The 16,703-nt window shown below is 34.8% G+C and overlaps 1 protein-coding gene across 7 annotated transcripts in view; it reads left to right on the top strand.

Moving 5' to 3' along the window:
- Positions 1–5,919: 5,919 nt before the first annotated feature.
- The window catches only part of PTAC12 (plastid transcriptionally active 12), a 60,073-nt gene continuing 49,289 nt past the window's right edge, over positions 5,920–16,703 (top strand). For all 7 annotated transcript variants that reach the window (XR_014340103.1, XR_014340104.1, XR_014340101.1 and 4 more), the window contains exons 1-5: positions 5,920–6,473; positions 7,047–7,087; positions 7,205–7,272; positions 7,701–8,384; positions 12,981–13,093. Coding sequence is in view for 1 of the 7 variants with exons in the window: in XM_082887309.1 (XP_082743435.1) it covers positions 7,054–7,087; positions 7,205–7,272; positions 7,701–8,384; positions 12,981–13,093 (899 nt within the window). In the remaining 6 variants the exon portion in view is untranslated. The remainder of the gene's footprint in view (positions 6,474–7,046; positions 7,088–7,204; positions 7,273–7,700; positions 8,385–12,980; positions 13,094–16,703) is intronic.

The following is a 16,703-nucleotide window of genomic DNA, read 5'->3' as shown; positions in this document are numbered from 1 at the left end:
TTATTTTCAGAAATGGACCTTAATATGAAATGGGTAATGATATTCGAGTAATGAAATTTGAAATGTTACATTTGCAATCAAAAAAGTTTACTATGGTGCATTCATTTTGTTAGAAAGTATTGAATTTATGTTTTACATTTAGTTCATATTTTAACATTTTGCAATTTCATTGATATTCCTTTTAATATTATATATTATAAAATAAAATTTAAAAGTCTCAATAAAAAAATTATTTAATTTTTATCGATGTTTTATTTATTTAATTATTTAAAAGTTTTAGTCAAAAAATAAAATAAATTTTATAAGTCAAATTTAGTATTGTGGTTACTTAATAAACAATTCATAATATCTCAATCAAACATATGATTCAATAGGATTGTCATTTCTTGATATGTAATTCTATAAACAAATATGAGATACATATTGTATCCAACCAAACAGTTTAGAGAGTAATAATGTCAAGATGAATAGTTCAATGGATTACAATCTTTTCATGTCTACTATTTTAAACAAACATGCCTTAGCGTTTTGATGCTCTAGAATGGAAAGTCCTGGCAGTGGTCTCATAGTAAGGGTGTTCACATACCGATTGATCCACCAAAACCAATCGACCTAAAACAATCTACCTGCTTTTAAGTAGTTTCGATAGTATGAGTAGATAGATGCAGATGAAGATTTTCCAAATCAACCTATATTCAGACAGATATTAGATGAGAGGCTACCCGACGCAACACAATGCACCAACTCTCTTTAAGAAAATGATGTCATATTTTTATGTTTTGTATGTTAAAAAAAAAAAAATTTATTTAATATTAATACTAGCTATTTATGAAACATGAAATTTATTTTAATTATAAAAAATGAAGAATAAAAAACTTTAGACTCAAAGAAAGCTCAAAATAGTAGAAAATTACTCTAAAATAGTTTTAAAAAAACATAAAATAGTAAAGTCTAAATCACCAAATAGATCCACATCTACCAGTCAACTCAAACGACCTGCTCAATCGGATGGATGCGAATTAATTTTGGGCAAATTAGCCAAAAGTCCTATTTGAAAGAAGAGAAGTCTATTTAGTCCTACAACCTTTTGGATACTCTCAAAAGTCCACTATGTATTTTTTTTCTTCGTTCTTCTCTGACTCTTTCTCTTCCTGATTTCTAGCTACTAGCGACCACACCTTACTTCTTCTTTTTCTCTTTCTGATATATAGTCACCGGTGATCAACGACCACCATTGATTGGGGTTCATCGGCAACTACCGACCGTTGACTCCTTATTTCATCCTTATCGACGAAGAAGTAGACGAGTTTCTGTCGAAGAAGATGAGTAGATCTACTTAGATCTGATGTAAGTTTCTATCAAAGAAGATGAGTAGATCTACTCAAATCTGATGTAATCCAACTAAATCTAAACCAAAAGTAGTTACCAGAATACAATCTTCTCTCATAGATGTTTCTCTCATTCGATCTCTCAATTTTTCTACTTTTCTCTGCTCACACTTCTATTTTCCTGTTCTAATGGAGAAAATTACAGTTTTAATTTTTTTGGTGCTGAAATGAATTATGTTTTAAAACTGCAAAATTTTGCAGTTTCATAACATTCTTTAGAACCGTAAAATTTTAGAATCTCATAACATTTTCTAGAATTGTAAAATTTTACAGTTTCATAACATGTTTTTTCAGTTTGATTAATCTTACTAGTTTAAAAGAACACATATGTTTTCTACTTTTCCCATATCCCAAAAATACCCTCCAAAACTTGTTAAACATCACAACAATCTACATTTACCGAACAATCAAACACTTTTTGGAATTCAAACACCTTCAAACATCAGATACATTCAAATATCATAATATGATTATCTTTTTAATAATTTTACTACTTTTTTACTTTTCTTCTACTCCGAAAATACCCTCTTTATAATTGGATTTGAATGAAACGACAAGTATGAAACCTCCAAATATCATAATATAATTATTTTTTTTAATAATTCTACTACTTTTCTACTTTTCTACTTTTCTTCTACACCTTCAAATATCATAATATTATTATTTTTTTAATTAATTTACTACTCCTCTATTTTTCTTCTATTTCGAAAATACCTTTTTTATAATTGGATTTAAATGACACAAGAAGTATGAAGCATTACCATATTTGAATGAAAAGGCATATACAAATCATTGCTTCTATTTATCTACTACTATAACAAGAGAGTGGCTTATCTGTATTTTATTAAAAAATTGGACTGTCTAGTCTTATAAATGAGATAATGCCACATCATTATTTTGTCTATTCAACCGTTCAAATTGCATTGAAGAAAAAGTTAGTGGTTTTGTCTCTCGTAAGCATCATGTTCAGTGATGTCCTTCCCATCGTCAACCTTTCTTCCCTCAACCATGGCTAGCGCGTCATCCATTTCCCATCCATTTCACCACATAAATAAATTAAAAAAACACCTTTGTTGAATATGAAGAGAGAAAATAATTGAAGGCATGAATGATTGCACCAAAGCATGGGTTGCAAATTAGTTGGTGAGGGTTTGGCTAATACTTGATAAGATTAGCTACAATATGGCGGTCATGACGTGCATCAAAAGTTGTTGTAGGAAACTGCATCAATTGGTTGCCTCCACAATGGTCAAAGTTTGGATCTCAAGTGAGTGTGAGATGTCTTGATTGGCTGCGATGGATGGAGACGACATGATTGTGAAGGAAATTGTGTAAGAGAGGAAGGTGATTTATCAATGGCGAGGTACAGAGGTGATAGTATTGACATCGTCATTCAATTCAAGAGGTGTTACGGCAAGTATCACATCGCCACTGATGAGCAGTACCTCCTCGGTGTGACTGGTCAGAGAGTTTCTTAAACGCTCCCCAAAAAATTGGATTCAAGATGGGTTTCAAGTTCGCCTAAAATTACGGTACGGTAACTACCTTCGTGGAAAACATTCATTCATTCAAAAAGTGAATGAGAAATTAGATTTCCAAATTTAATTATTTACAAATATATAATTTATTCCATAATCATATTGAAATTCAAAATTTGAATTTATTTACAGTAATCAATAAGATTGAATTTTTTTTCTTTTATTTATTTATTATATTTATTATTATTTTAACTTCTATTTTTTTTTAAAAAAAAAAAGTTAGTTTGCTGTTGGAGTTTGAAACTAGGGCTACAAATGAACCGAGCTGTTCATGAATGAACTTGGCTTAGCTCAGTTCTTTAAGGGCTTAGCTTGGCTTGGTTAGTTTAGTAAACAAGCCGAGTTCAAGCTCGAATATTAGGCTCGTTTAGTAAACGAGCCAAACTCGAGCTCTCATAACCTCGGCTCGTTAAACTCAACTCGTTTATCTTTATTTAAATTATATAATAACTATATTATTTATATATTAAATAATATAAATAATACTGAAAAAAAATTTATCGAGCCGAGCCAAGCCAAGCTCGAGTTTCATTAATATTAACGAGTCGAGCCAAGCTTGAGCCCAGTTCCTTATTGAGTCAAACTCGAGCTCAATAAACGAGCTCGATATGTAAACAAGCCGAGCTCGAGCCCGAGCTTAGCAAAGCTCGGCTCGGCTTGATTTGTTTGCAGCCCTATTTGAAACTAAATAGAATTTGGTTAATTTATTATTTTCAATTGAATAGGTCTCTCTTTATATCTCATATCAAATTGATACAAAAAAAATAGTCACTATTTATATACACACACACACATATAAAATATAATCTAAAAGGAATTAAATTTAGACTCAAGCTAGTGCATTAGTTACAACTTACAATCGGTATGCTTTTATTTATAAAATAAAATAAAATAAAATCATGCAGAGTTTAATATATAAACATATTCTACCTTTGAAGACAAATTCTTTTCATTCTCTTTGTGGTTCGATACGATTGCATAAAAAAATTATTATTTTCTATTTTCTATTATGATACATGTATTACTCACAACAATAAAAGGGATAGTTCAAATGATAGTCAAATATCATGACTAGAACTTAATGGTGCAAAAGTAAGTCCATTACATTAATTCTTTGATAAATTTTAACATATAATTACTTATGATTTTTATAAAAGATTTTGATAGTGTAAATTGATAGTGAAGTTGAATACACTCATAATAATGGGTTTATAAATATCAAGAAATTACTTATGAAATTTGTGTATGGATCAAAACATTAGTGTAAAATTCACTTTCTTACAAAATAAATTTCACACATTTTCTACATAAATTATGAATGATTCTTATGAATAATGTGTTGTCTTTCTCATTGTGTAGATGTTCACTGCATAGGAAATCAATCACAAAAACTCTTTATTCAATTTTTCTTTTTCTTTCTCCTTCTTTTTGGTAAACATTATGTATTTAAGAACGAACTTATTGTATTTTTTTAAGTTTATAAATGTTATATTTTGTTCACAATTTTGTTAAATTTTCTATACAATATACTGACAAAGGGGTGCATTGTTTAATATACCCATTCTATTATAAAATTTGTTCTCTATATTACAAGGACAAGTAACAAGGATTTAAAAAAAAAACTAATCACGTTACATTATATTAGATTAATTGAAAACATGTTACACGTGCACCCTACTAGTAAGGATAAATGCTTAATAGGATCACACTTTGAAACTGTAACATTTTACAGTTTCAAAGTTTATTTTTTAGTTTGATTAATATTGAAGATTATTTGCTTAAACCCTACAAAAATTTAAAAATAATATATATTTCCTATTGTTGTTATTTGTTGTTGTTGTTGTTATTGTTTTTTTTTTCTATTTATAAATATTTAGTACATTTTGTTATGTTTTTTTTTTCGCTCTAATTTCTTTATTTATTTTTTTCATTTTCAGCAATATTCTGGACATTTTAGTGAGTCTCTAATGCTGTTCTTGACATCCAACAAATATTCTGGATATTTCAGTGACTTCCAATGATGTTCTGAACATTCCGGCAAATTTCCAAGGATACTCTAACGATTTCCGATGATGTTGAACATTTCAATAAGTCTCAGGTCACCATTTGATGAAAATTCAGCGATGATAGAATGTAGTAATGTTTTTCAATTCAATTTTTTTTTGTAACAGTTAAAAATATATATAACACTAATTGGTGCAAATATTTTATTTTGAGACTAGATGAATTTTAAAATTTGTGTATGAGACTTATTGGTAAGTGCCTCATTAATTTTTTGCAATCTGTCTAAATTTAGACGGATGACGGATGAGAAACCATATGACCCAATTCGATCCGTGAGTATCAGTAGGGGTGTTCACGGATCGGTTATACGCGGTTTGAGTGGCAGGTTGGACCCGCCCGATTGGGTGCGGGTTAGGGAAAAATGGAACCGTATCCACCCGCAATGCGGGTTGCGTGTTGTACGGGTGGGTCGTGCGGTTGTGCGGGTGGATGCGGGCGGTTTGTAAATTAGATTATTTTTTTATTTTTTATTTTTGTAAAAATTTTATTCTTGGACTTTGCTTTAGAGCCTTCCCCCTTTCTGAGATATGTTTTGGGCAAAAAAGAAAAAAAAAAAAGAAAAAACAAAAAAAAAAAAAAAAAAAAAAATGCAGCCAAGCAACCCAATTACAAAACAAAACCCAGATTTCAAATCTGGGACTCCAACCTTATGCAACGAAACACTTACTTATTTATTTATTTATTTTTTTGGTGCAGTTTCTACATCTTCAGATCTGGAAATATCCAGATCTGGTTTGCGATTGGCCATGGTGATAGATAGAAAAGGAGGGAACGACAGTGAAAGGAGAGGAGATGAGAGAGACGGCAACGACGACGGGGACGATTCGCAAGAAAGGACGGCATCATGGCGAGAGGAGAGGAGAGAGATGGCGACGGGGAGGAGAGGAGAGGAAAGAGACTGCAAGTAAGGAGGCAAGAGATGGTGGTGGTCACGACGACGAGGAGGAGAGAAGAGAGAGGTAAGTGAGATAAGAGAGAGAGAGAGAGAGAGAGAGAGAGAGAGGGAGAAAGAAAGACAATGGCGAGATGAGAGAGAGAGAAGGGAGGAGGATGACAAAGAGGATTTTCTTTGGGATCAATATCTAGGAGTGAATGGGGTTTTGTTCAAAAAAAAAAAAAAGAAAAAACTTGAAGTGAGGAACTTTCTTTTATTATTTTAGACATGATTTGCGGGTGGATATGGATATATGAGGGTAGCGTCGGGTTTGACCCGAACCTGATTTTGGGTAGAAAAATAGACCGGCACCCTCCCTATTTATGTGTGCGGGTAGGGTCAGTTTGGGCGAGTTGTGGGGGTCGGATAAACTGTTGCCCACCCCTAAGTATCAGTATAGAAAACGTTGTCGTTTTGTGTAGCGTGGCAAAATTTAAAAAAAAAATAAAAATACAGAGGCGCTATTGAGAAGAGAAAAAGAAGAAGACAAAAAATACAGAGACGCTACAACCGTCGGCGACCGTGACCGTCGGGTCTCCCACCTTCCAGGTTCGTTTTTCAGAAGTTGGGTTTGAAATGGAGAAATTAGGGTTTCAACTTCTGAATTGGGCTTTTCAATTGAGCTGAGTTAGGTTTGAAGTTGAATAAATTAGGGTTTTTGTTTGAAAAATTAGGTTTGGGGTTGTAATTATTTCTGTATTAGGTTTGAAGTTGAAATATGCAATTCAGTTTTGATTTTGTTTCAGTGTATTGTATTACTATTTTGACATAAAGACTGTTGCTTGGTGTAAATCTTTGTTTCCGTGTTGAATTTTGATTTTGATTATAGTAAAATTAGAAAATCTTCGTCTTCTCTCTCTTCGTCCGCATTTTCTTTTCTCTTCGTTTCTCTCTCTCTCTCTCTCTCTCTCTCTCTCTCTCTCTCTCTTTTTCCCTTCACTACAGGGGCTTGACACTCCAGAGGATATGAAAGTGTTAGGTTATCCGTGAAAAGAAAAGAAAAGAAGTATATATATATATATACTTATAATGAGTTCGCATCACAAATATGCATAATATTACACAAACAGTCCGTTTGTAATTCTACGCAATGTTGGTGGGTCATAATAATTTCATTTGCAGGAAAAGAATGGCGTCAACATCACCTACCTGGCTGTATCAAGGTATGCTTCTCCGCCCCATCACATGCAATGCCCTTTTCGTACTGTATACTCAATCTCTACTATTGAGTGGGTTTTATGTCAAATGATTTTTTTTTTCTTCCCCAATTTGCGTTGCAGATAGAGGATTAAGAAGTATTGTTTCTGCGGATGGGTCTGCTAAGAAGTCCTGTTTGCAGCACTTGCAGGTTTTTATTTTTATTTTTTTATAGACACGCATATATATATGTACGCTAACTTGTATGTGTATGAGTATTTATGTATACATGTGTCTGTCAATTACATATATATATATATATATATAATGCGCCTATGAGAAAGTTTTGTATTGGATTGTCTAATTCAAATCAAAGAATGCAGTCCGATGTGCTGGCTGTGAGTTCTAGATTTTATTTTATTATTATTATTATTATTATTTTTTTCGTGTGCTCTTACTGTTTCAACTGTTCTTTGATTGAACCTACAAAACGATGGCTTGCAAATATTGTAGAAATGCATGTTGTGTTGGATTGGTGGTGGATGGTGAATTGCTATTTTCCGTATCCTCCTTTAGTGTTCATAATGTAGTTAATTTGATGCCAATGGCTATATGGTTATTATTCTGGGAACCACCCAGATATCTTTTGCAGGTTCATTTCCAGCATCTGTATGGCAAGGTAGACGTGGCTTGCGCAATCCACTTAGAAAGGTCCCTTTACATTTGTGCATAAAGTGTGAGAACACTGAGAAGAAGGAGGGTTCCTATGAGCATGTATCCGTTGAACGCCCACCTTATTACAGTTATGTGGACTCCACATCTGGGGAAATTGAACCAGCCTCTGGTGCACGTGCAAGCATTCCGGGACAAGAGTACTGGCCAGAAGGTACAGCTAGTCGAGTCAGGGCAGCTAGGGCACCTGAACCAGCTGGTTTGTCAACAGGAGCTCCATCCTATGGGAAAAGTCCTGGAAGTAGAAGGAAAAAACATAAGACAGCAGTTGCTTCGGATGCTTCTTCTGTGTCTTCTGAGATGAGTGTAGCTTTAAATGATCAATTGGAAGTTGAAACTTTGGGTGATGGTTCAGAAGAGCCTAAGGATCTCTCTTCTGAATATGTTGTTTATCAGACTGAATCGCAGGAAGAGGAGCTAACTGAGTACGAATTGGACAAGAAACTTGGGCGACCACACCCCTTTATTGATCCAAAAGTGAAGAAACCAATAGAGGAGCCACTAACAAGTGAAGAACTATGGTGGAACTGGAGAAAACCAGAGAAGGAACAATGGTCTAGATGGCAGAGGAGGCGTCCTGATGTTGAAACGGTTAGTGTAAGGAGGAAAAAATATGATGATCAAATCTCACTGATGCAAGCTGATAATGATTGTGTTGTGATGATATTGAAAATGCATAAATTGTACCCCAAAAAAACAATGTTGAAAATGCAAGTGCCTTCTATTGAAGGGTCTCTTGGATAGGAAAAGCTAGGCCACTTTTTGATCATCCTATTCAATGAGCTTGGGGTGAACACAGTTAGAATCTACAACTCATGATCTATCAACTTGGTCTGACTTTGACTTGGGGATCTAGGTTACTTCTTGGGCATATCATCTATTGGCCCACTTATTGTTCATGATCGTCTAAAAAATCTTAAGTTTTTTTGCTTCTTTAAGAAGCATGTACACTTCGAGAATGTTATGTGTCTGTGTCACACAATGACACTCATCAAATAGGTCTCAACACGCGTCATACACCCATTGAAATGTGTCCTATTATGTTTTTAATTTTTAAAAATTGAGACACTTTAGAGACTTGGGGGGATGTGTGTCTAGCACTTAGACATATCAGATTGTGTTTCAAGTCTGAAGAAATTAACTTGGTATTAATGATTTTCAAATCAAAACAATGTGGTTAATCCTGCCTTCTTTAGACTTTTTAATTATAAAAATCTTAATTTAATTTGTCTGGGAATAGAGATATTTTTTAAAATAAAAAGTAGATATGACTTTTTGTTCACTTGTATTCCAAGATATAAAATATAAATTGTGGAAATTGATTAGTTACTACTTTTGTGAAATAAATATTAAAATATAAATAATTTGTAACAAAAATGAATAAATTGTTACTATTTGCTTGTATATAGATATGTATAAATAGCTTGTTGGTGGTTACCTTGCACCATAGGCTATGGTGGTTCGCTTTTACTAGGGCCTTTAGATTGTGATCCGATGGTTTTTCTTAACAAATCATAATTATTTATAGGGTTTCTTTCCTACTTTCCTTATATACTAATAAGGCAATAAAAATAAAGTTACTTAGGAATAATCATAAGGAATCCTCGGTGATTACATTTAGTCTGTACGACGTAAAACTCTTGACCTCAGAAAATGAAAACACAACAATTTCCTCGACTTTGGAAAAAGAAAAAAGTAAACCCAGCACAGGTGTGTATATTATCCCACTAAGCAGCATCATGAGAATAATTGTTCTATTTTTCTCTGCTAGGATCACAACATGGAGCAATGAGAATTTTATACCATTAAGAAATTAGAATCGGAGGCAAAGATCAGTAGATGACTTAGAACAAAATCAAATTAGAGAGTATAGAATTAGTGAGTGGTGAGAGGCTATGAAGCACCGACATGTCCCCAGGGCCTACGTATGGGTGTCAGACACGCATCAGACATGCATCAGACACGTGTCCGACACTCTCTCTAACGTGTCCTCTTTTTTTATTGAATTTTTCCAGTCGGACACGCGGTGGACATGCGGTGACACTTTCCGGACACGCGCGAGGTGGATCGAAGAACCCTAACCTGTTGGAGAGAAAGAGAGAAAGCGATTGAGGGAGAGATCAATTGAAGGAAGAACAGTTTACTTGTTCAAAAGAGATCAATTGAAGAAGCCCTAACCTGAGGTATTCTTCTTCGTCTTCTCTATTTTGCTTCCTTCTCTGTCTTCTCTGTCCTCATCTTCTTTGTTCTTCTTCTCTTCTTCTCTCGTTTTCTTTTCTGTTTCGTCTCTCCCCTCCCTTTTATGTTTTGTCTTTCTCCCCTCCCTCTTCTGCTTCCTCTTCGTCTTCTCTATCCTCATCTTCTTTGTTCTTCTTCTTCTCGTCTACTCTCGGTCTTCTTTTCTGTTTTGTCTCGTCCCTCCCTTTTCTATTTCGTCTCTCTCCCCTCCCACTTTTGTTCTCCCATTTTCTGACTTCACCCCCCTTTTTCACTTCTCTCTCTTTACCCCTGTTCCTCTCCCTTCTTTTATTTCTAGATTTCATCTCTCTCTCTCTCTCTCCCTCCCCGCCTTCCTTCTCTATTTGTTCTTTCTTTTTTTCCCTTATTTTGTTAAACCTAAAATTAATAAAATAAATTATTTTTATTTAAAAACAAAATTTTTTTTATTAAAAAAATTTAAGAATGTCTTTATTAATCTTATTATTATTGTAATTGTATAGAAATTAATGATTTTTTTTAAAAAAAATTTTGGACATAATAAATAAATAAAACTATATATATTAAACGTGTTACCAGTGTGTCGTGTCCTCCATTTTTTGAAAATTTGCGTGTTTGTGTCCGTGTCGTGTCCCGTGTCCATATCCATGCATCATAGGTGAGAGGTTTTAAGAGCTAATAAGAGCACTATGAAACTACATCTTTCTCATTACATTTTAATAGATAATTGGTTAATATCAAATTAGTGAGAAGTAAATTGCTTGTTTTCCAATGTCAAGGGTTTGATGTTGTTGGATTTTCATTTTCTTACGCCAAGGGTTTACGTTGTGGGAAACCCCTTGTAGATTTCTTTCCTAATTTTTATTTTTAATTTTGTTTTTATGGCCTTATTAATAAAGAAGGAAAGTGGGAAAGAAACCTTATGCCAAGGGTTTACATTGTAGGAAACCCCTTGTGGATTTCTTTCGTAATTTTTTTTATTGCCTTATTAATAAAGAAGGAAAGTGGGAAAGAAACCCCATAGGTAATTATTGATTTGTGAAGTAGAAGCCATTGGATCACTATCTAACATCCCAACTAAAAGGTGATCACATAACCACGATAGCCTAAGGTGCAAGTTAACTACAATTGCCCTACTCAGAATAAATATATATTATTTTTTGCTGTGCCCCTATAGTGCCTTGTCCAAACTTTTTTTGAAAATTTTCGTGTTGGCATGTCCATATTGTCAATGGTGGATGCAAGGGATGGCGGGGAGGGGCCATCGCCCCTGCAAAGTTTCCAAAAGTTCCATATAATGCTATACAATTTTGTTTTGTATCTCCAAGTGTGAATGAGATGGCCCCCCACGTTTTGTTGCAATTAATAAACTAATATGCATGCCTCACATAGTGTCTTCAAATGGAATGCCTTTTTTGTATTTGTTTTAGTAGTAATAGTTATAAGTTATGTGATATTTGAATTAATTGTGATTGGTTTAGATAGCGTAGTCGTTATATTTATGTTAGGTAATGTTTGGTTTATTAGAATAATTATGGAATGGACATTCCTTAAACTTCCCAAGAAATGGCCATTTACTTACAATAGTGAAGGATAATTTTATTTCTAATATATTTTTCTTTATTATTTTAATAAGCCAAACGTGAAAATGAATATTTTAATAGAATTATCATTTTGTTTCAGTTTCATTCCAATGCATTGAAAACTATCTTAGTGGTTTTTATTTATTTTTTATTTTTTAAATATTTGCAATTAACAGAAGTATCTTCACCACTTATCAGCTTTTTTATAGAAGCAATTATGAAAATTTAGGATGTGCTTTTTGACAACTGGCTAATATAACCAAAAAATCAAAAAATTACCCAAAAATAAAAATAAAAATAAATTAAAATGTCAAAAATTCTAAAAGCCATACAAAAAGGTCAAAGATTTCTTTCCATTCTCTTTATTTTTTACATGTTGATCCAGAAAGAGACAAAAAGTCATTCTCTGAACAGTTCAATCTCTTTCACCTATTTTAGCCAAAAACCTAAAAGCCACCAAAAAAAACTACTTCCTAAACCAACCTTTAGTTTATAATGTGACATCAAGTTTCATTAAGTAAAATAATTAGAATTTTGTATCAATTATTGTAATTATATATATAATTTGACTCCTTATGCATGATTTAATAAGAATTTTGTTATCGTTTTTTCGAATTATGTAAGTTGGCCCCTCCGAAGTACAATTCCTGCATCTGCCACTGCATATTGTATCATATGTGTTTTGCATCTATAGTGGTGCTTCTCAACTGATGCTTGTATTTATGTAAATTCTTGGTTTTTAAGCTGATCCTTGGACCTTATGAATGAAAACAATTTATACCGTTGTGTTGATGACGAAATCATTCGAGTTAGACTCATAGGTGGAAAATTCTGACTAGGCATATTTTTGGTGAGTCTCAATCTTTAAATGGTACCAATGGAAACTCGATGCATATAGTCAGCTGCTGATGTTAATCTTTTTACCATCTACCCTGAATGTAGAGGATCTCAACTAAGCAGTTAGTGAGTTCTATGTGTGTGTGCAATTGTGAACTAACAATTGATGGCCCCATTCAAGGGATCTATAGGAAAAATGTTGTCAGTGTCATGCTTTGACTATATATAAGTAAATAGAAGAAGTTTAAGCTGCATGATAGAATATCCAATCTTGTTGATTTCCTGGCAAGCTGATCACCTTGTTGGGACCATTTTGTGGTGATTCTTCTTCTCTGTATTTTCCACCTGCCTGGTTAAGTTTTCATGTTACACAATAATGCTGCGTGGCTTGCGTTGGGTTTGGCTGAAAAATCTTGTCTACTGCATTCCTTAGTTGTGTGTACATCCAGGGCATGAGCATTTTTTATTCACACAAAATGACAAAGTAATCTCCTAGTGTTACTCAAAAACTTGTTCCATTGATCTGGAATTTCTGTTTTATCTTTATCAGGTGTTTCTTAAAGCTATGGCGGAGACTGGGCAAATAAAGCTTTATGGTGAGCATCCAACATTGACTGAGACTTCTCTCTACAGATCTAGACGACATATTTATAAAAAGGAAAGGTATAAATGATCTGAATGGATTATTACTGCATGTTTTGGCATGTTATTGTACTGCCATCTTTGTTACTTATGCTCTTAATTGTTTAATTAAATTACTTAGCATTGAAGATGTACAATTCATTTATTATGCATACTGGGCATGTAAACTGATGCATCAGCATGCAGCCATGAAGAAGGGTATCAAGAGCTGAGGTTATGTACAATTCATTGAGTGCTGAATTTTTAACCTCTATTAAGTCTTTGTTGAGGTGTACGGCCATCACCCCACCAATGCCACCACTATTATTACCGCCACCACCACCACGACTATCATCATCACCACCACCACCACCACCACCATCACTCCACTGCCACCATCATCACACCACCACTCTCGCCATAATTACCACACCATAGCACCACCAACACAACCACCACTACCAGTCTACCACCAACATCAACACTATAGTACAACTGTCACCACCATCACTCCACTACCACCATCATCACCACCACCACTATCGTCATAATTACCACACCGTATCACCACCAACACAACTGCCACTACTGCCACCATCACCACTATACCATCGCAATTGCCACCACCATTGTCACTTCATTATTACTACCATCGTTGCCACCACCTCTCTATTTCCACCATCACATCACCACTGTTGCCACCATCACCACACAACCTCTACTACGACTATCACTCCATTACCACCACCACCACCTTCACCAACTCTACCCTACCCTAAGAAGCACGGACACATATATGTACACGGATGCGGACACGGGACACGGTGATTTCAAAAAAATTGTGACACGGGCACGGCGGGACACGCTAATAAAATATGTTTTAATATATTTTTATTTGTTATCTAGATTAATATTACATCAACAAATAATCAATATTAACAAAAACTAACTCTAATGCTATATTAAAAAAAAAAAAGAACACTTCTAAATTAACATTTACAATTTATATATTTTTTTATGGATGATCTATTAAGTATTTAAATCTAAGAAAAAAATAATAAACACTCAATATCCAACATTCATAAAAAATACTAGAGAAAATGGGAGAAAAGACAAGTTGACATGTCTTCAGTGTGTCCCCAAAGTGTCCCTGGCGTGCCTTCTAAAAGTAAATTATTAAGGGGACACGCCATGTGGCGTGTGTGAGAATATATTGCCTATATTGCATATATCATATTTTAGGAAATTAGAATGGTTGTGATTGTGTAAATATTCTGTGTTATTCGTATTTCCTTTTTTAGTTTTAGGGATTAGAGTTCTATATAAGTGATGTAATCTTTATATCATTGAATCATTCGGATATACATAAATATTCAGAAACTTACATGGTATCATAGCTCAATTAGAAACCCTAGGTGCTTCGATTGTTGCCGTCGTGGTTCGTTTTCTCTGGTCGAGGGGTCATTTGTCTTGACCCATCTTTGGTTCTTCTGGTTCGTGATCATCATTAGCGCTAACTCGCGACTTCTCTGGTTCGTATTAGCCCTCTCTCGTTTGTCTGGTTTGTCACCATCAGAATCGAGACTTCTCTCTCTGTCTCTCTCAACTTGCGTTTGTGGTCGCAAAGCCTCTCTCTCTATCTCGCGAAGGCTCCATCTCTAGTCTGTGATCTCGCGAAGTGTCTCTCTCTCGTGATCTCTGTCTGCCGTCTCTTGGGCTTGGGCTTGGGCTTGGGCTTTAGACTCTCTCTTTTCTCTGACTTGGGTCTTCTTCAAACTCTGGTTTATGTTACCTATTATTCATTCAAATTCTGATATTTGTGGGTGTTAGGGTAAAACATCTTGGTATTATATTTTGACCTCCTCTGGTTATTATATTTTTCATTTTGGCCCCTAATAGTTGTTATTTACATACTGTCACTATGTTAGATGATAAGATTCACTCCATCACTTGCAAACTTACTAGAGCTAATTATGTTTATTGGGCCAGTGTTATGAAATTGTTTTTGCTTGGTCAAAAAAAAAAATGAGGATATGTTTCTGGTTTTGTTTCTCGTCCATCAAATTCCTAAAAGGATGAATATCGGCTGCTTGTGACACTTGGGATTGTGTTAATGCCCAAGGTCTGACTTGGTTTAATAATTCTGTAGATGATCGTATTGGGATGATGTTCTCTAAATACACTATTACTAAGGAGGTATAGGACTATTTACAAGGGGTTTGTAAGCAGTCCAACTTTGCCAAATGGTATGAGTTGGAAACAACTATTCAGAGTGCTTGTTAACGAGATCGGTCTATTCAGGATTTCTACATTAAGATGACGGGACTTTGGGATCAACTTGCTCTCATGGAACTGTTTGGTCTTAAGGTATTAGATGCCTGTATTCAATTTCGGGAGGAGGGCCGTTTAGTGCAGTTCTTAATGGTTCTCTCTCCTCGGTATGAGACTATCCGTGGTGGCATCCTTCACCGGTCTCCTCTTCCTTTTGTGGATGCTATTGTTCATGAACTCCTCTCCAAGGAAACTCGTCTTAAGACGGCCAATCAGACTCTATCTCCATCTGTCTTCTTGGCTCCTGCCCAACCCCCACTGCTATCGACTCCACCTCTTTAACTTCAGGCCACTACAAAACCCAAGAAAGGGCCCTTAACTTCAGATGAGTATGCTTTCTGTCATCAGCGGGGCCATTTTAAGTACAACTGTCCCAAGAAGGGACGTGTGTCTTCTCAGCAGTCTCAGTCGCAGTTTCGAGCTTATACTCAGAGTATCGTTCGGCCTCTAGCCGCTTATATTGCATCTATTCCAACTCTAGATCCTGACTTGGCTACCTTGAGTGCTCAAATTGCTTAGCTTCAGCATATCTTGTCTACCTCCCAACCACCTTCATCTGCTTCCGCTTTCACCTCTTTTCATTCAGGTTTGCTTGGCTCTTCATTAGGTATTTTTCCTTTAGTGTGGATCTTTAACTCTGGTGCTTTTCATCATGACTCCCTATCTCTCCTTATTTCATAACTGTCATTTCCCCTCCCTTTCCTATTACTGTTACTATTGCTAATGGGTCTGGTATGTCTGTCTTATTTGTTGGGTCTGTTTTACGCTTTACTATGTCTCCTGTCAATGTCACTATACCATTTGCTTTTTATGTTCCTCAATTATCTGTTAGTTTACTCTTTATTAGTCAGCTTGATATTTCCGGTTATGATGTTATCTTTTCTTCTTCTGTTTGTTGTGTGTGGGATCGGCAGTTCAACAAGCAGATTGGGATCGGTCGTAGAGTTGGAGACCTCTATGTGGTGGAAAGTTTGCAATTCTCTCTGTCCACCTTTCCAGTTGCTTTTTCATTTTTTCAGTTAGATTCTCATTCGAGTCCTTTTTATTTGTGGCATTCTAAATTAGGTGATTTGTTTGTTGACTGTTTACGCTTGTTAGCTCAGTCAGGATTGTTAGGCAAACTTTTTCCTACTCAAATTACCAAATGTCGGGGGTGTAAACTTTCCAAAATGACAGCATTACCATTTAATAAAATTACTTCTATTTTTATTGCCCCATTTTTTCTTGTGCATATTGATGTCAGGGGACCTTTTTTTGTTCTTACTAAAAAGGGTTCTGCATACTATGTTTCTTTTGTTAATGATTGCATTTGCTATACTTG

The sequence above is a fragment of the Camellia sinensis genome, chromosome 9 (assembly GCF_055761805.1).
Source record: "Camellia sinensis isolate YWXY chromosome 9, ASM5576180v1, whole genome shotgun sequence".
Classification (NCBI taxonomy): Eukaryota; Viridiplantae; Streptophyta; class Magnoliopsida; order Ericales; family Theaceae; genus Camellia; species Camellia sinensis.
The sequence above is the reverse complement of the archived record's forward strand: the minus strand, read 5'-3'. Positions and strand labels throughout refer to the sequence as shown.